Here is a 21,127-nt window from a genome sequence, read left to right as displayed (position 1 = left end):
ACATGATGTTCTCTCTGACCTCTCTGCTTGGCCCTGAGAGCTCTACACAAGAAAGCAAGTCAATTCCTGGAAAACAGAGCTCAGTGAAAATGGAACTAGTCTAGCTCAGGGAGGCATTTCCCAAACCCTTGTCAGATACACTTCTCCACAGGTGACTTGTCCTCCTTCACACGGAAATGGAAACCAATTGCATGGCAGCCATTTTCCTAGAAACTGAGCAGGGACCACCAGAGTCAGAAATGCTACTATGAGGAGGCCTCTGTGTCCTCTGCTGGGTCATCCACTGGGTGACCAAGCAAAGCTGTGGGAATGAGGCTGACTTGTCTCTTCACTCAGAAGCTTGGAACTATTAATCAAATCCTGCCTCTAAGCGTATGAGCATGGAGCCTTGGTTCCAGCAGGCAGAGGGCGCTCCCTTAGGGCCTCTTTACTAGAAATGAAAGGCCAAATGTCCAAACCCACAGTCAGAGAAGACGCATCCCACCCAGTTCTCACCAAGCACAAGACCACACGCCACACTGCCTGGCCATGCACAGCGGTTTCCCAGCCCCTCCCCGCCAAGTCCACTATTACCTGTCTGCTCTGTGGCCATGGCTGTGGTGGAAAGACACACAGTAAAGTGAGAACCAAAGGGAACCAGAGAGACTGATCTGTCTGACCCCTGGCGTTTGGTCTAGCTTGGCAGAGGCAAACCTTTTGTTTAGGAATGTGCAAAAGTTAGAAGTGGAATTGTATGACTAACAGGTATACCCCTAGAGTTTCATTACATCTGTCTTTTGTGTGAGATTCCAAACTAATGCAATGCTATAAAGCCCGTGCTGGACTTCAGTGACCGGAAACACAATTCCTGAGGACTCTGTTTGGCCGGATTGACGTCTTCTTCCCCTCCCCTATCAATACCTAACTGCTTTCCCGACTCTGTCTGGTAAGGGGACAGCCTAGCTTTCTGTCTTCAACTCAAACTTTAGGCCACCTAGCACAGACCTGTGTGGCTCTCAGTGGTAATATCAAGCCTCAGAGTTTCCAGCTGATCTATTCCTAAAGCCCACACAATGACGCAGGCACAGGGCACCAACAGAACAAGCTATTCCCGCTCCCTGGATTGGTCTACACACCTGTGTTCTCACTTTCAACATGGCAGCCTCCTTCTTATCCTTCAGGCTGGCTTAAAGGTCAGTTCTTCTTAGAGGCCTTACATGACCACCCAGTATAGACTCTCCAGCCTCATTCCCCTCCTACTCTTTTAGGCAGCATCATATTCTTTCCCTTTATGGTGTTTATCATAGGTTATAACTATATACTTGCTCGTTTGCTTGTTCATTATTCTTCCCCACCACTCATTCAATCAGTAAGCACCGACTGAGTGCTTATTATATACCAGCAGACATATTTGCAACATATTAAGGCATCTCTATTAAAGGTGCTTTGATTCTGGTTACGAGGAAATGCAAAGCAAATAAGAAAATACAGTCAGCCCCCCTTATCCATAGTTCTGCATCTGCAGATTCAACCAAGAGTGAATCAAAAATATTCAGGGAAAAAATAATCCAGAAAGTTCCACAGAGCCAAACCTGAATTTTCTGGGTGCCAGCAACTATTCACACTGTATTTAAAACTATTTACAGAGCATTTACATTGTATTGGGTATTATAAGTAATCCAGAGATGACTTAAAGTACAGAAGAGGATGTACACAGGTTATATGCAAATACCATGAGACTTAAACATCTGTGGATTTTGGTATCCACTGGGGTCCTGGAACCAGTTCCCTCTGGATACCCAGGGGTGACTGTATCAGGCACCAAAAAGTACTAGTTTGAACATCAAACTGGATGCTCTGCTGGAGAATGATGAGGGACTTCTTTATACTACATGGTGAGGGAAGGCCTGAGGGAACAACATTCCTTCAAAGGGAACAACAAGTGCACAGACTCTACTAACTCCACTAAGTTTCTAGAAAACGAGGGCTCTGTCTGTCCGGTTCCCACTAAGTACCCAGTCTGTGCCTGGGCTTACTGGGTGCTCAGTAAATATTTGCTGAATGAACGGGAAATGACTCAGTATAGAGGACAGTCCTAGGTCCTGCTGTCCCAGCTCTGAGGCAGAGTTCACACACAATTGAGGCAGCAAGTCTGGGACAAATGAGACTTTCAGCTGGGCTGGAAAAGCAGATGCATCCATCCAGCATATTCCTATACTGAAAGCATTCCTTTTCTGGAGGTCTTAATGACAAAGACTGGCTCTAATCAAGAATAGCTTTAAAAATGAAATCAAAGAGCACGAACTCTGCCAAGCAAGAATTGTAGAGATGTTCTGAAAAGTAAATAATTTGTATAAGAAGACTTGACACATGGATTGGATGGACTCATGTCAGTCAGCTCAGTACTTCTCCAGAGGCCAGGCAGTGGGCTGAACTGTCAACACTGTTCCCATGTGCTGGAGACAAGTTCATATCACTTCCGGAAATGAGTGAAATATGAGGAATACAATCATGGCTTTTCATCACACCAAATCTTTCTAAATTCATGGGAGTATAAGCAAAGACCTGGTAGTCTCTTTATCCTCAAGGAGAGAGGCATAAATGGCTCCTTCCAGCTCCCTGGAACTAGCTGAATTAGAGGAGGAAAAGTGTAACTTTGGGTCCTCCTGGGAGGAGAGTCCATCTTCTCATTAGCACAGCTCTCAATCGAGAGTATAATGTTTCAGAACATACCCTCAGGAAACCAGGGGTTTCTGTTTAAGATTGTAAAATAAATCCACTTCTAATATCTGCTTGCCCGTTTGAACACTCAAATGCAAACACCTATGGCGTTTGGAAAACAAAGGTTGAACAAGATAATTATGACCTGGGCGAGGAAAGCAGGAAAAGAATTCTGATGGCTGGCAGATCGAAGGTAATACACTTAGAAGGGCAATGCCTCAAAGGAGGAAGCTGACATTTAACTGACATTCATGCAAATACCACACATGTTAGTCACAGAAGAGTCTATCAACTTACCTACGGGCAGGAACAAAGGAAAAGTGAGCAGGTGCATTTGGAGAGAAATTCCGGGGACTATCCAAAGGACTGTTACCTGTAGACAGGGAAAGTAAAAGAAATCCTCTGTGAGGTTTGCTTCTGGGGAAGACTGAGATGATAACCTTTAGAAAAGAAACCATCCCCTAGCATTGGCAATGAGCACATATGATTATTTTTCCAAGCCCACCATTAGTTTAATAATTCTCTCTTTGCAAAAGTTTGGCAGCCCAGAGGGTTTTCCCTTGTTCCCAAGTTGCCTATAACCCATCTGTGCTTCTCAGACATCTGTTCTAGATCTAGCAGCAACTTGACAATTTCCCATCCTCCTTGGAACACCTCAGGTTCCAATCTGCCTAGTCAAGGTAACCCAACTTTGCAAAGTCCTGAACTCATTCAGGGCAGAGCACACAGCCAAACACTCAACACTTCTCAAAGGGCAATGGGACTGCTGGTCTGAAAGGCTCTTGCACATATATTCCGCACACTGCATCCAAGGGGCTAACCCAGAAATATGTGTGTCTAGGGGAAAATGAAGTTCTCAGGTGGGGACTTAGGAGAGTGGTGGTCCCCAAGTCTGCAAAGAATGCCCAACCCTTTCACAGGGTAGGAATTATCCCCATCTCTTTGTTAGTTTTCACATGTCCCCTACAACTTGTAAACTTATTGCTCAGAAGCTTTGAACAAAACTGTGTGCTTCTGTTTACAATAGCCAGGACATGGAAGCAACCTAGATGTCCATCGACAGACGAATGGATAAGAAAGCTGTGGAACATATACACAATGGAATATTACTCAGCTATTAAAAAGGATGCCTTTGAATCAGTTCTAATGAGGTGGATGAAACTGGAGCCTATTATACAGAGCGAAGTAAGTCAAAAGAAAAAACACCAATATAGTATATTAAGGCATATATATGGAATTTAGAAAGATGGTAACGATGATCCTATATGCGAGGCAGCAAAAGAGACACAGATGTAAAGAACAGACTTTTGGACTCTGTGGGAGAAGGCGAGGGGGGGATGATTGGAGAGAATAGCATTGAAACATGTATATTACCATATGTGAAACAGATCGCCAGTCCAGGTCTGATGCATGAGACAGGGTGCTCAGGGCTGCTGCACTGGGATAACCCAGAGGGATGGGATGGGGAGGGAGGTGGGAAGGAGGGTCAGGATGAGGAACATATGTACACCCATGGCTGATTCATGTCAATGTATGGCAAAAACCACCACAATATTGTAAAGTAATTAGCCTCCAATTAAAATAAATTGGAAAAAAAAAAACTGTATGCTTACCTTAGTGCTAAGGACCACAATTGCCAAACCTAAGCCTGCCATACTTCTGTGGTCCAATTGCCAGCTGGGGGCTGGTATTTAGGAGAAGCTGTCAACATGTCTCTACCCAAAAAACCATGTTGAAGTAAGCACCACACTCCATGATGTGCTGATCACTCAGCCAGTCCCCACCCACCACCCCACTTCTGTGCTCACCTCTATGAACCCACACTAGCTATGAGAAACAGCAGCTACCCAGGGACCTGATAGTTCAGCAGGCCCTGGTTTCCTCTTGGACAATTTTTTTTTTGTATAGGGTATGATGTTCCAAAGTGCCACGAAGCTGCCCATGAGTTTCTCATTATCTCCATTCAACAGGCGTGGATGGCACTCAATGTCTTTCTATAGTGATCTTCCGGGTGGCTCAGACAGTAAAGAATCCACCTGCAATGTGGAAGACCTGCAATATTGCGAAGATCCCCTGGAGGAGGGCATGGCAACCCATTCCAGTATTCTTGCCTGGAGAATCCCCAAGGACAGAGGAGCTTGGCAGGCTACAGTTCATGGAGTCACAAAGAGTTGGACACAACTGAACGACTAAGCACAGTACTGATCTTAGAAAAATCAGTCTCTCAAACAACGGCTCCCTACCCCGTGCAGTACCTCTGTATCAGTTATACAAAGGCACTCTCTTTAGGAGAACTAATGAAGAAGAGGCATTTTCAGCTTCTACTCATCCCCTTGCCAGGGAGCCCCAGTGAGGTGCACAACCTTATGCAGTAGATCTGCTCTCAACTCAGTACCAGCTCTGGGTTTCCTGTGGGTTGAGGGCTACCGCTTATGGTTTATCCTACCTCCTGGCTAGCATATGTCACCAGGGTGTGAGAAAAGTGATTTAGAATAGCTGTTTCCTTGCTGCTGCTGCTAAGTCGCTTCAGTCGTGTCCGACTCTGTGCGACCCCATAGATGGCAGCCCACCAGGCTGCCCCGTCCCGGGATTCTCCAGGCAAGAACACTGGAGTGGACTGCCATTTCCTTCTCCAATGCATGAAAGTGAAAAGTGAAAGTGAAGTCGCTCAGTCGTGTCCGACTCTTAGCGACCTCATGGACTGCAGCCTACCAGGCTCCTCCATCCAGGTAGGACTTAAAAAGAATCAGGCCTCCTCAGAATTATCAAGGTCTGAAAAACTATATATGTAAAATTCTTTTTAAATAGTGTCATCTCAGAGATTAACAAGTACCCTCAGTTTGATCCCTGATATGTAAAGCTAGATGCCCTTTGTTGGTTCCCAAAACCACCAATCTGCCCTGAATATGAATATCCTACAAACAATGACCAGCCTTCCAAGGACCAGGTGTGGTGATGGTTATTGAAAAGAATATGAAGAATCTTCCAGGAGCTCACAGCAAAGCTAGGGATTCACAGAACACACACATGCCAGAAATGCCTAACACTAAGAGGAAAAAAAGTTGCAAATAACAACAATAACAAAAACCAACACATCACTGAGGTGTGTGACAACTTCAAGCAGAATAATAATCCTTAAAGGATAAGAGAGTGGAGGATGCAGAAAACATATTTGAAGAAATAATGGCTGATGGTTTTCTAAGTTTGATGGAAAAAACTATAAACCCATTTTATCTAAGAATCTCTAAGAGAAAGAGGAAGAAATATATACCAAAGCACATTAGAATCATATTGCTCAAAATTCATGATAAAAACAAAAATCTTAAAAGTAGTTGGGAGGCAGATTGAGGAGGGTAGGAAAGACATGTTTAGACAGGAATAAAGATAAGGATTATAGTAGACTTCTCACTGAAAATAATGCAAAAGGATAATGAAATAACATCTTTAAATTAATGGGAAAAAACACAAATCCTATCAACCTGGAATTCTATACACAGCTACTGTGTAATAAAGAACCTGGTGGCGTTTGTCCCCAGTTCCTAGGAAGGTGCCTCTGCTGCTGCTGCTAACTCTGTGCGACCCCACAGATGGCAGCCCACCAGGCTCCCCCAGCCCTGGGATTCTAAATCTTTGCAATTTCCCAAGTGATAGGAGTGTCTTCGTTATTAATGGTGGGGCCAGACAGTTTATGCTAATAAGGTGAGGAACCAAGGGAACAGAGAGCTGAAGCTTTAAGCCATCTGATATTACTCTGGCCTCAGGGGTGCCAGAGACTGAGTTCAGTCACATAGCCGATGAATCAATCATGCTTACATAATGAAACTCCAGAAAGCACTATGGACGCCAAAGCTCTGATGAGCGTTCCTGGTTGATAATACTCTGCATATTGTTACACATCAGTGTGCCAGGGGAGTGAAGCATCTAGACTTCACGGAGAGAGGCACCAGAAACTTCACACACGGGACCCTCCCAGACTTTACCTTAAGTGTCTCTATTTTTACAGAGATATATTAAGCGGCTGGTTCTTAATATATCCTTTTTGCTATAATAAAACTGTATTTGTAAATATAGTTCTTTTATGATTTCTGCAAGTCATTCTAGCAAATTATTAAATCTGAGGAGGCAGTGGGAACACCGAACTTGTATCCAGTTGGTGAGAAGTATGAGTGGCCTGGGAACTGCCAATCATGCCAGTGACGTCTAAAGTAATGACAGTTTTGTGGAGGACTGTGGCCATAACCTAAGTTCTGCCCAGTTCTGGGCAGTTAGTGTCAAAAGTCACTGCACCAGTGAAAATATTCTTAAAAAAAAAAAAGGTGAAATAAAGATATTTTCAGATTTTAAAAAAGCCAAACAAAATCCTCAACAGAAGACCACACTACAAGAAATAGTTTCAAAATGTCCTTTAGGCACAAGGAAAATAATACCAGATGGAAATATGGATCTACACAAAAGAATGAAGAACACTTTAAATGTCTTTAAAAAATAATGTTTAAACAAAAATAACAAGGTAATGTGAAGTTTATATCATATATGAAAATAAAAAGGTTGAAGACAGTATAAAGGCTGGGAGGGTAGAAAAGGAATAGTATTATTTTTATGCTACATGTGAAGTGGTTTAATATGGTGATAAAAATGTATATTATACATGCTAATCCAACTACTAAATAACAGAGAGTTACAGCTCATAAGCCAATAGAGGATATAAAATAAAATTAAAAAACACTCAGTCCCAAATGAAAGAGCAAATAAAGAAAAAAACAGATGGTACAATAAGAAAATAAATAGGAAGATGATAGATTTAAACCAAAACATTATCAACAACAATAGTAAATGAAACAGTATGGTGGTGGTGGTGATTTAGTCACTAAGTCGTGTCCAAATCTTGCGACCCCACGGACTGTAGCCTACCAGGCTCCTCTGTCCATGGGATTCTCCAGGCAAGAATACTGGAGTGGGTTACCATTTCCTTCTCCAGGGGATCTTCCTGACCCAGGAATCAAACCCAGGTCTCCTGCATTGCAGGCAGATTCTTTACCAACTCAGCTAAAAGGCACCAATTAAAAGATAGAGATTGATGTTATGGGGTGGGGGGTTCATGTTTGGGAATGCATGTACACCCGTGGTGGATTCATGTCAATGTATGACAAAACCAATACAGTATTATAAAGTAAAATAAAGTAAAAAAAAAAAAAGATAGAGATTACAAGCAATAAATGCTGGAGAGGGTGTGAAGAAAAGAGAACCCTCTTACACTGTTGGTGGGAATGCAAACTAGTACAGCCACTATGGAGAACAGTGTGGAGATTCCTTAAAAAACTGGAAATAGCACCGCCTTATGACCCAGCAGTCCCATGACTGGGCATACACACAGAGGAAACCAGAATTGAAAGAGACACATGTACCCCAATGTTCATCGCAGCACTGTTTATAATAGCCAGGACATGGAAGCAACCTAGATGTCCATCAGCAGATGAATGGATAAGAAAGCTGTGGTACATATACACAATGGAATATTACTCAGCCATTAAAAAGAATACATTTGAATCAGTTCTAATGAGGTGGATGAAACTGGAGCCTATTATACAGAGTAAAGTAAGCCAGAAAGAAAAACACCAATACAGTATACTAACATATATATATGGAATTTAGAAAGATGGTAACGATAACCCAGTATGCAAGACAGCAAGAAAGACACAGATGTAAAGAACAGTCTTTTGGACTCTGTGGGAGAGGGAGAGGGTGGGATGCTTTGGGAGAATGGCATTGAAACATGTATAATATCATATATGAAACGAACTGCCAGTCCAGGTTCGATGCATGATACAGGATGCTTGGGGCTTGTGCACTGGGATGACCCAGAGGGATGGCACAGGGAAGGAGGTGGGGAGGGGGGTTCAGGATGGGGAACACGTGTATACCCGTGACAGATTCATGTTGATGTATGGCAAAACCAATACAATATTGTAAATTAATTAGCCTCCAATTAAAATAAATAAATTTATATTAAAAAATAGATTGTAAGAATGGATAAAAAAGAACTTCTTAAAGAAAGTATTGATATTCATAATATTGCAAAAAAGAAAAGATTGATCTCAGATATTTCACTGATAAATTCTACCAAACATTTAAGGAAAAAGTAATACCAACTACCTACAATCTCTTTCAACAGAAGCAGAAAGAATATTTCCTAACTTGTTGTATGAGACCAGTATTACCCCAATACCAAAACCAGATAAAGACATTACAAGAAAGGAAAACTATAGACCAGTATCTCTTACAAACACAGATGTAAAAATCTTCAACAATACATTAGAAATATAAAATCCAACAACACATAAAATATTATATATCATGATCAACTGGAATTTACTCCAGGTATGTGAGTCTGGTCCAACATTTGAAAGTCAATTAATATAAGCTACAACAGACTAAAGAGATAAAAACACATAAGTGCATCAACTAACACAGAAAAAGCATTTGACAAAATCTAACCCCCATTCCTGATAAAAACTCTTAGCAAACTAAAAACAGGGGGGAACCTCCTCAAATTTGGAACTTCCCCAAAGTAGATAAGAACTTATCTACTTCTGTAGATAAGAACATCTACAGAGGCTATGCTGCTAAAATCAGACTTCACTGTGAGAAAGTGGATGATTTCCTTTTCGGACTGAGAACAAGGCAAAGGTGCTCCCTCTTACCACTCCTATTCAACATCATAGAAGAAGTGTTAGCTAGTTCAACAAGACAAGAAAATGACATAAAAGGTAAACAGATGGGGAAGTAAGATATAAAACTGTAGATGAGATGATTGTCTATGCAGAGATTAAAGAATCAGTAAGAACCAAAAAATTACTCTTGGAACTAATAAGCAATTATAGCAAAGTCACCGGATACAAGATACATGGCTAATATACAGTACAAGTCAATTGCTTTCCTTCATAACCAGCAATGAAGAATTAGTAGCTGAAATTAAAAACACAGTTATACAATTAACACAAAAATGAAATGCTTACATATAAATCTAATAAAATATGTATACAATTTATATGCTATAAATAAAACTGGTTAAAGAAGTCAAAGATCTAAATAAATGAAGTGATACTGCTTGCTCATGGATTGAAAGATGTAATGTTGTTAAGCTGTCAGTTCAGCGCTTCCCTAGTGGCACAGTGGTGAAGAGTCCACCTACCAATGCAGGAGACGTGGGTTCAATCCCTGGTTCAGGAGAATCCCACATACCACAGAGTCACTAGGCCCATGCACAACTACTGAGCCTGTGCTCTAGAGCCCAGGAGCCACAACTGCTGAGCCACTGAAGCCTGAGTGCTCTCGAGCCAGTGCTCCACCACAAGAGAAGCCACAGCAATGAGAAGCCTGCACCCACAACTAGAGAGTAGGCCCAGCACAGCAACGAAGACCCATCACAGTCATAAGTAAATAAATAAAATCATTTTTAAAAAAAAGAAGTCAGCTTTTCCCACCCAGATCTATGGAGTCAATTTTAATCAAAATCCCACCAAACTAGTTTGCAAATATAAACAAAAGGATTCTAAAGCTTACCTGGGAAGGCAAAGTAACCAGAAAGTCAACACAATACTAAAAATAAATAAATAAACAATAAAGTTAGAGGACTGATATAACTTGATTTCAAGATTCACTATAAAGCTATAGAGATCAAGACAGTGTGGTATTACAGTCTTGCAGTGGTTAGAAAGAAAATCACATTACAGAAAGCTAATCAGGACGAAAAAGCAGAGGGTGATGTCTAAGATGAAGGGATAAGCTAAACCTCAGAAAAACAACTAAATGAAGTGGACACAGGCAACTTTCCAGAAAAAGAATTCAGAAAAATCCCAGTGAAGATGATCCAGGATCTCAGAAACACAATGGAGAAGATGCAAGAAATGCTTAGCAAAGTCCTAGAAGAACTAAAGAACAGAGATGAACAATACGCTAGAAGGAATCAAGAGCAGAAGAATGGAGGCAGATGAATGGGTAATCTGGAGGACGGAATGGTGGAAACCATCACCTCAGAACAGAATATAGAAAAAAGAAAAAAAGAAAAAATGAAGACAGCCTAAGAGACCTCTGGGACAACATTAAACACACGAACATTCACATTATAGGGGGCTCTGAAGGAGAAGAGAGGAGATATATGGAGAGATAATAGCTGAAGATGTACCTAACATGGGAAAGGAAATACTCAACCAAGTCCGGGAAGCACAGAGAATTCCAGGCAGGATAAACTCAAGGAGGAACATACTGAGACATATAGTAATCAAACTGAAGAAAACCAAAGACAAAGAGGAAATATTAAAAGGAACAAGGAAAAGGCAACAAATAACATACAAAGGAACTCCCAAAAGGTTATCAGCTGATTTCTCAACAGAAACTCTACAAGCCAGAAGGGAACGGCATGATATATTTAAAATGATGAAAGGGAAGAACCTACAACCAAGAATACTCTACCTAGCAAGACTCTCAATCAGATTTGATGGAGAAATCAAAAGCTTTCCAGACAAGACAAAAAAAAGTTAAGAGGATTCAGCACCACCAAACCAGTTTTACAACAAATGCTAAAGAACATCTCCAGGCAGGAAACACAAGAGAAGGACAAGACCTACGTATAATAAACTCAAAACAATTACGAAAATGGTAATAGGATCATACATATTGCTAATTCCTTAAATGCAAATAGATTAAATGCATCAAAAGAAAGATGAAAACTTGCGGGGTGGATGAAAACATGTGCATGTATGCACTTCCACTTACCACATCACTCTACTTAATCCCTCAAACTGTATGTAATTATTTTATATTGTTAGGTTAATCATGTTTCCATTATAGCTTGCAATTGTAAATATCTTTTTATTTTTTCATCTGGCTATTGATTGTGAAAACTGATAAACATTTTTTACTATTGTGGTTATGTAACTATTATTTGCTTAATACCACTGTATCATTATTAGTCAACAGAAACTAACAGAATTCTTTATTACTAAAACTACCATTTAATAGAAAAACCTGTAATCAAATTATAAAATCCAGATGCATTTCAGAATTATCTTGGACTTTTTTGAAAAATACAAATGCCCAGGTATTACTTTTTTTCTCCATAGCTCCAGATGTGTTCTAATGAGCAGCCATGTTTAAAAACAATTGGATTACATTATGATCTTTCACTTTTATCTAGTTTGTTTCACTTTTTCTACTTCATATTCAGTACTCCCATTTCATTTGGTTTATGTTTTTCAATTTCTCCATCTCTTTTGTTGTTTCTCAAGCCTTTATCAAATGTAGCAGTAAAGTTCCTATATACATAAATATATAGACTATGTATAATATATATATTTTAGAAAATTTATGAGTTTTTGCATGGCTAAAAAATGTATGACATTTTGATTTCACTTGTTTGACTTAGTATGAATAGAATGCTAAATTTTTAATTTTTATTCACTCAAAACTTTGATATAGTTCCACGTATTTTGGTATCCAGTATTACTGTTAAAAATCTGGAAAATTTATGGTCTTAGAGATTTAAAAAATCTGAATGAAGCTTGAAATTTCTAATTCAATTCTGAGAATATAAAGAAATACTATGTAAAAAAAAGGCAGGAAATTAGCATGTGATACAGTATTATTAACTGAAGTACAGATTTTGTTCAAGTTTCACAAAACTTTATGCTAGTGTCCATTATTTGTTTTCATACGTTATTTAAGAGCCCACATTATATTTAATTGCACTGAGCAGTTCCAGCTGTATGCAACAAATTCTAGTAAATTCTCTTTTGATTATTATTCTATTATAAATATTTTCTAATTTTCCTTGTTATGACTTCTTAGATACATTCATTATTTAAAAGTGGAATCCCAAATACATGGGATTTTTTAGAGTATCTTTGATATTAATTTCTCACTTTGATAATAATCTCTCATTAAATGCTTTCTTCTCTGCAATCACCCTCTGTGTTTTTTCAGTCTTCTAACTTCATTGAGGCTTTCAATGGCTAAGTCAAAGATTTCTCTTGGTAAATGTCATGTTGTACTTGAAAATATGTTGGTAATTTTCAAATATCTTTTGATATTGACTTCTAACATTATCCCATAGTGATGAGAGAACAGATTCTGTTATTTCAATACCTTTAGCCTATGAAATGTCTGCACCTTGTTTTATGCCCCTGGATATGCTCCAGCGTCTCCTAGTTCACAGTCTAGGGGAACTTGAATAGAATTTGTATCCTACTGTTGTGTGAAAATAAGTCTTAATTATGCTGAATTGGTTAATTGTGCTTTTCAGGTCTACTCTATCCTTCTACTCCTCTGTATATTCATTCCATTAATTTTTGAGAGTTTGGTATTGAAACTCCAACTAAAAGTCTTAATTTATCTACTTAAAAAATAATTGCAATATATAATGGAACTTTTTTCCATAAAAAAGACCAAAAAATCCAATAAAAGAAATCTGTGTTTAAAAAAAAAAAAATGATAGTGTGGTATGGGTGAAAGAACAGACACATAGATGATGGAACAGAACAGAGCACCCAGAGATAAAGAAATGCAACTATATTCAACTGATCTATGATAAAGGAGCTTACGCAGTTCAACAGAGAAAAGATAGTTTTTCCATGAATGGTGCTAGAACAATCAGATGTCTGTATGCAAAAAAAAACCCACAGAAGAATCATCTAGATACAACCTTTCACAAAAACTAATTCAACATGGGTCACATAAATGATCTTAATGTAACATCTGCCTAAATATAAAGCACAAAGCTATCAAACTTTTAGAAGATACATAAGGGAAAAGGAAGTGACCCCAACTTTGGTGATGAATTCTTAAGATATGAAACCAAAAGCACGATCAATGAAAAAAATTAATAAGTTGGACTGCATTAAAATAAAAAGCTGCTCTGCAATGCACACTGTTAAAAGAATAAAAAAGACAAGCCATAGAATGGGAAAAAATATTTGCAAAACATGTTGTATTTTGGATACAAAAGACTTGTATCCAAAATAAACAAAGAACTTTTAAGCTCAACAATAAGAAACAAACCAATTTTATAGGGCGAAAAAGATCTGAACAGACATCTTACCAACGAAGATACACAGATGGCAAACGAGCACATGAAAAGTTGCTCAACATCATTTGTCATAGGGAATCATAAATTAAAACCATAAAGGGATGCCCATACACATCTATTAGAATGGCTAAAAAACTGACAATATCTAATACTAATAAGGATGTAGAATAACAGGAACTTTTTCATTGTTAGTAGGAATGCAAAATGGTATAGCCACCTTAGAAGATAGTTTGGCAATTTCTTATAATGCTAAACACAGTCTTATTGTATAATCCAGCAACTGTATTCCTAAGTAATTACTCAGTTGAGTAGAAAACTTTCTGTCCACATAAAAACTTGCACATAGAAGCTGATAGCAGCTTTATTGATATGTGCCAAAACTTGGAGCAGCCAATGTATCCTTTAGTAGGTAGATGAATATAACTGTGGTACCTGTAGACGATGAAATTACTCAGCACTAAAAAGAAATCAGTTATCAAGTCATAAAAAGATGGACAATGAATGGAGTCTAAAGGCAAAAGGAACTAGATATACATACTCTACTCCAGTCTATAAAGATGCTTCCCGTGGGACTATGGGGAAAACAATTTTGACACTGGTACTGTGTACAGTGGAATTGAAAAACTAAATATATATGGATAATGGGTGGTTGGAGCCAAATTTTCATCATTTGAGTGGAAATTTATAGATCAGCAAGGGGTAGTAGTAAAGAATCTGCCTGCCAATGCAGGAGATGCAAGAGATGTGGGTTTTATCCCTGGGTCGGGAAGATCCCGGCACCCCACTCCAGTATTCTCGCCTGGAAAATTTCATGACCAGAGAAACCTGGTGGGCTACAGCCCATGGGGCTGCAAAGACTCAGGTACAACTGAGCACCTGCACACTCATCAACCAACCTGACCTAAATGACACTTAAAGAACATTACCAAACACATTCTTTTCAAGTAAACATGGAACATTTACTAAGATCATCTTCTGGTCCATAAAACAAGAAGATCCAATAAATTTTAAAGAATTCAAGACATACAAAGTATGTTCTGTGAGCATAATGAAACTTAATTAGAAATCAATAACAGAAAGACCTCTGGAGAATCTCCAAATATTTGCAAACTAAACAACACACTTCAGAATAACTTGTGGATGGAAGCAGAAATGCAAAGGGAAACTAGAAAAGTATTTTAAACTAAATAAAAATGAAAATATATCAGTTAAAGCAGTTTGATAGCAAGAAAAACATACCACTACATAAATACCTGTACTAGAAAAGAATGAGGGCCTTCCCTGGTGGTCCAGAGGTTAAGAATCTGCTGTGCAATGCAGGGGATGCGGGTTCGATCCCTGGTCAGTGAACTAAGATCCCACATGCCATGGAGCAACCAAGCCTATATGCCACAACTACTGAGCCCATGCCACAATTAGAGAGTCCATTAGCTGCAAGGAAAGATCCTGCACGATGGAATGAAGACTGGACGCAGCCAAGTAAATAAATATTTTTAGAAAAAGAAAATTCAGTTCAATGACCTCAGTTTTTATCTTAAGAAATTAGAAAAAGAAGAGCAAATGAAACCCAGAATAAAGAAAATCACAAAGATAACTGAAGAAATCAATTTAAAAACAAAGAAAGCCTATTTAACCTGAACTATGTATGTCCTCTTTCTCCTCTGCTTGCCTATATTTGAACACTTGATGGCATTTACCAGAATTAAGGGCACCATATGGTATACATCTTTGTTTCAGTGTCAATGAGGTAAGTACTTATTAATTTATCATTCTCTCATAGCTCAGTCAGTAAAGAATCTGCCTGCAATTCAGGAGAAGTGAAGTGAAGCCGCTCAGTCGTGTCTGACTCTTTGTGACCCCATGGACTATAGCCTACAAGGCTCCTCAGTCCATGGGGTTTTCCAGGCAACAGCACTGGAGTGGGTTGCCATTTCCTTCTCCAGGGGATCTTCCCGACCCAGGGATCAAACCCGGGTCTCCCGCATTGTAGGCAGACGCTTTACCATCTGAGCTACCAGGGAAGCAATGCAGGAGACCCAGGTTGAACTCCTGGGTCAGGAAAATCCCCTGGAGAAGGAAATGGCAATCCACTCCAGTACTCTTGCTTGGAAAATCCCATGGACAGATGAGCCTGGTGGGCTATAGTCCATGGGGTCACAAGAGTCAGACACGACTTGGCAACTAAACCACCACCACCACCACCAAGGTTTACACATCTGTTCATTAGAACATTTTAGAGTTGGTTCACAATTCAATGTCTTATATACCAAACATTGCCAAGATCACAGAATGGAAATGGCTTGCAAGTTATGGGAGTCGTCGCCAGGACACATCCAAAATCAGGCCTCTAGGTGTGAGACCGTAATCTCTGGCAAAAAGCATCCCTGTTTCAGGGGTAAATAACAATGGATTCCTACCACCTGGAAGCTGATGAAATAATAAACTGATTATAACAAGTATTCTTCCCAAATGGCCAGGCTCCAACATATTTTTCAAAAAAGATACTATTCTGACACCAACTGGGTGTACTTCAATTCTGATACCAACCTCAAAGAGTTAGTACAGACCCAGCAGGTTAAGGGCAAAGTCCTTAATAAGACTGCCTCACTTTCTACATCAGCCATTTATCTTGGGAGGAGGGAGGTACCTGTACTTTTGACCTACTGACTATAAATCTGGAGGTTTCCATGCCTGCCTTCCTTCCAGCTACAATAATTCACTAGAACAACTCACAGAATTCATATTCATATTCATCATTACATTTTATTAGAGAGGATGCACACAGGTGAAATCAGGAAAGGAACACAGAGCTCCTGTGCACCCTCCTCGTGGAATCTGGGTGCGTCCTGCTTCCTGGCACAATAAATGTGTTCACCAACCAGGAAGTGCTACTACGAGATTTGGTGTCTACAGTTTTCATTGGAGTTTCACTACGTAAGAACAATTGATTAAATCACTGGCTAAACAATGAACTCAATCTCCAGCTCCTTCCCCTCCTCATGAGGTTGGGCTGAACCAAAGTTCCAACTCTCTATTTATGTGGTTGGTTTTCCTGGTGACAAGTCTTCATCCTGGAGCTATCTAGGGGGACACCTTGAGTTACTTCACTGGCATAGACTTTCTCAGAAAATTCCAAGGTTTTTAGAAGCTCTGTGCCAGGAACCTGGGATAAAGACCATAGAAATTATTTATTATATAGAAGCTAAGGTCTAAAATGTTTGTGCCTTTTTCTCTACTTTCCAATATTCATTTTATCAAGAGACCAAAAATCACTAGTATGAAGACTATGACAGAATAAAATAAGTATAATTTGAACTGGTCTTCTTTTGAGGGAAGATCAAGATGTGAACATTTTGAAGAAAATAATTAAATTGATTCTTCTTATTGACTTACATCCACAATTCTGGCTCTAGGGGGAAAAAATTACATCATTGAAAGTAACTTATCCTTGAAAACAGCCAGAAATTGCTCAACAAGGACAAAAAATCTGATAGAAAACCCAGCACCCCAAGAAGCAGGATTTTTCAACTTCACCAAGGAGTTGGAAGAAATTGTTAAAAGACAAGCAGTCATCCATCCCAGAGAAACAAGCTATAATAAAAGATAAATAGAAGTGGGAGCTGTTACCTACAAATTGGCACTTGCCATCTACCTCTACAAGGATCAAAGTATGAGCCACTGCACTGCTGATCATCAACTTCCCCTGAAAGGAATTCAGGGTGGAGATCAGAAATGAGGCAATCTGTGTTCTGGGAAAATCTGGCAGAACAGGTCTTCACATAGTTAGGTATTTTCAAGAGAAAATTTTATGAGTCCAGTTCATGCATCTCCTCATATCTAGAAAAGCACTAAAATCCTTCATGGTGATGACTGTTCCTCGTGACCAGCAGTAACCTTAACAAGACTGGCAGAAAACTCCTGCAAAAATATGTGCTTGATTGCATCTATTCCCTGCTTCACCGAAATCACATATACACTGACCTTTCCCCCCCATCTCTTTGGAGCAGTTTATCCAAGCTATCTGAGATGCTATTTCCTGGGCTACAGTCCTCATTTTAGTCCTCATTTTGCCCCAAATAAAACTTAACTCACAACTCTCACGTTGTGTATTTTTTTCAGTTGGCAGAGCAATCAGCTGACCTTGAACCAGTTGCTTCATTTACACAGTTTAACTAGTAATAAAGTAATATAATTATATAGCAAGCACCTATATAAATACCATCCAGGTTAACATTGCCATCTTCCAAAACGCCTTCTTCTAGTCAAACCTTTCCAGTCAAAGCCCCTCCCCTTTTCCATTAAAGGTAAACACCCTGACTTTTATGGCAATCATTTCTTTACAGCTTTACCAACTAAACAGGCATCCTTAATACCTGAGTTTAGTTTTTCTCAATTAAAAAAGTTGAGATATAGGGAATTTCCTGGTGGTCCAGTGATTAGGACTCTGTTCTTTCACTGCCAGCCCAGGTTCAATCCCTGGTTAAGGAATTAAGATCCCACAAGTTGCCTGTGTGGCCAAAAAAATAAAGATACAATTCACATGTAATAAAATTCCTTTTAAAGTGCACAGTGTAGCAGTTTTAGTACATTCACAAAGTTGTGCATCACCACTATCTACTTCCAGAACATTTTTATCACTCAAAAAAGAAACGGCCCCTGTGAACAGTCATTCCTCATTCCCCTCACTCCCAAGACTCTGGCAATCACTAATCTACTTTCTGTTTCTATGGAATCACCCATTCTGGACATTTCATAGAAACGGAATCATACAATATGTGACCTTTCGTGCTCTAGTTTGTTTTTAAACTCACCTAAGAAAATGCCAAACTGTTTTTGCAAAATAGATTACCAATGTATGGTTCCACCAGTAATGCTTAAGAGCTTCCATTGTTTCATATACTTATCTACACCTGGTTCTGTCATTTTAATTTAAGCCATGTTTGATGGTAATAGAATGGTATTTCAATTGTGATTTTATTTTGCATTTCCATAATAACCAATGAGATTAAAGTATCTTTTCACATATTTATTGGCCATTTAGATTGCTTTTGTGAACTACCTGTTCAAGTCCCTTGGCCATTTTCCAGTCATACTATCTTTGTATGTCCTTTACAAAAAACTCGCTGTATGCATTAACAATTCTCTTTCTGTCCTTTTTAAAAAATAAATATGTTCTACTGTATATCTTCTAAAAGTTTAGTGTTTTGGTTTTCACATTTAAATATACAATTCATGTATATAAAATTTTCATATGTGTACTTTAAATATCTTACCATTTTATTCATTAATTATATCTTACAGAAGCTGAAAAAAAAATTTTACCATTCACCTGGAATTGATTTTTGTGAAGTAAGAGCTAAGTCTTTCAATTTCCCCATATGAATGTCCAATTGTCCCAATGTTGCCGCTGTCATACATCAAATGGCCACATATATATGGATTTGTTTCTGGGATCTTCTTTCTTCTTCCCCTAAATCTATTATTCTCTTCAATTTCATTTAAGGGTGTCATTACTCATTAATCATCTGAACGGGAAATCCGGAGACAATTAGTTTTAATTCCTGCTGATCTGACCACATAACTTTTCCCTTCTAGTACTCCCTTGCTTACATCTTGACAATGGCCAGGGCCTCTAACTGGTCTTTTTAAAATGCCAGCATATCTTTACTTTTGTATTTCCATACATCCTGGACATACATTTAGTATAGCCCTTAACAAATTAGGTGAAACGTGACTGTCCCTGTGGACACAGCTTTCCTTGCAGCTTTCTCAAGTAATGACTGCTTGCTTTCACCCTCCCCTTTGTACCACTAGGCCTTAAACATGGGGTAGTACCCTGCTGGCTCCTCATATTCTCTGCCAGGCACTCTCCAGCCCTACTTCTCTCTTGAAGTCAAGATTAATATATTGACATGCCCATGCCGGGGCTTAAAAGGCATCTCAAACTTAACATATTTAAGGGTTCCAAGGACCTGAGGTCTTGGAATCAAATGACTGATTTTGGGGGATATTTCTGATGGCATAGGAGAAAGACTGGGTTAGTACTTGGAGAGAGGGAAGAAGGAAACTAAAATTATGGAAACAAAGTCTAAATATATGGTACAGGGCATATGTGACCAAGGAAGTTTGGAGGAGAAACTCACTGGAAGATAGGTTCAAAGAACTGCAAGTCCTAAGCACTGAAAAGAACCTCAACATATCTGTATTCAAACTATCAAGAATAACAGAGGAGTTAGAACTGAAGAGTAAAAGTGAGTCAAGAGCTAAGATATTTACAGCTGCAATGATGCTATTTAATGATAAGTGATAGTATTTAATGGTATGAGATTCAAAGTTTTGGGGCACTAGGAAGAAGAGAGGGACAATACTGAAAAGACAAGAACATCTACTCTCCCTTTCAGGCCCACTGATCAGAGGTCAGGGGAGGGGAAAGAGGGCAGCAGACAGCCAGTATTCTAACCTTTCCCTCTTCCCCAGGAGTTCATTAGAACTAGACTGATGGACTGAGTCCAAACGGTACATTGGAAGTCCTCAGAGTCAGAGAGGGATGAGAAAAAAAGGTCAGAACAGGAAACGGTCAGAGATTTACAGGAACTAGGAGGGTAGGAGATAGAAGGCTCAAATATCTGGGGGTTCCTGTCAGCCAGGCATAATGAAATTAGCCCATAGTAGATTCAAGACAGATAAGAGACAGGAAGACTACAAGTGTTAGGGAGTAAAGAGGAGTGGGTTACTGGAGATTACTCTTGACCCTGCATGACAGGGGCTGAAGGCTTAAGGAAGACACACTTTTAGTCCCACTACACCAGTTTAGAATCAGATGACATGGAACAAACATCATATAAATACACCCACTGACCTGTTGTTAATCTTACTCTGAAAATACGATTCAGCAAGTTCATCCTACACATTTTTAGACAGTCTTTTTTTTCTCAGACAGTCTTTATGCATATATATACTGGCATGCTGCAGTCCATGGGGTTGCAAAGAGTCAAACATGACTGAGTGAGTGAACGGACTGACTGATGCATATATACAAAAAGAATATGAAGAAGGATGTTTGTTGCAACACTGAATAAAATAGTGAAGAACTGAAAACAATCTAAATATTTGTGCTAGTTATCAATCAGATATTTCTAAAATTCATCCTTTAATACCTTCTCTGTCACAGAGAAGATAATTCCTTTCAGTTCAGTTCAGCTGCTCAGTTCTGTCCGACGCTTTGCGACCCCATGGACCACAGCACGCCAGGCCTCGCTCTCCATCACCAACTCCCGGAGCTTACTCAAACTCATGTCCATCAGGTCGGTAATGCCATCCAACCATCTCATCCTCGGTTGTCCC

General features: G+C 39.3%; 1 protein-coding gene across 5 annotated transcripts in view; it reads right to left on the bottom strand.

The window, feature by feature from the left end:
- The window catches only part of MAST2 (microtubule associated serine/threonine kinase 2), a 198,977-nt gene that overhangs the window by 27,138 nt on the left and 150,712 nt on the right, over positions 1-21,127 (bottom strand). For 3 of the 5 annotated variants that reach the window (XM_018043679.1, XM_018043687.1, XM_018043690.1), the window contains 2 exons: positions 2,998-3,073; positions 574-594 (listed from right to left, as the gene is read on the bottom strand). In XM_018043679.1, coding sequence (XP_017899168.1) covers positions 574-594; positions 2,998-3,073 — 97 coding nt within the window. Of the gene's footprint in view, positions 1-495; positions 595-2,997; positions 3,074-21,127 lie in introns of those variants that run through there. The other 2 variants (XM_018043693.1, XM_018043683.1) reach the window with 2 other exon arrangements.

This window comes from Capra hircus, chromosome 3 (assembly GCF_001704415.2).
Source record: "Capra hircus breed San Clemente chromosome 3, ASM170441v1, whole genome shotgun sequence".
Taxonomy (NCBI): Eukaryota; Metazoa; Chordata; class Mammalia; order Artiodactyla; family Bovidae; genus Capra; species Capra hircus.
This window is presented reverse-complemented; position numbering and strand designations above follow the sequence as displayed.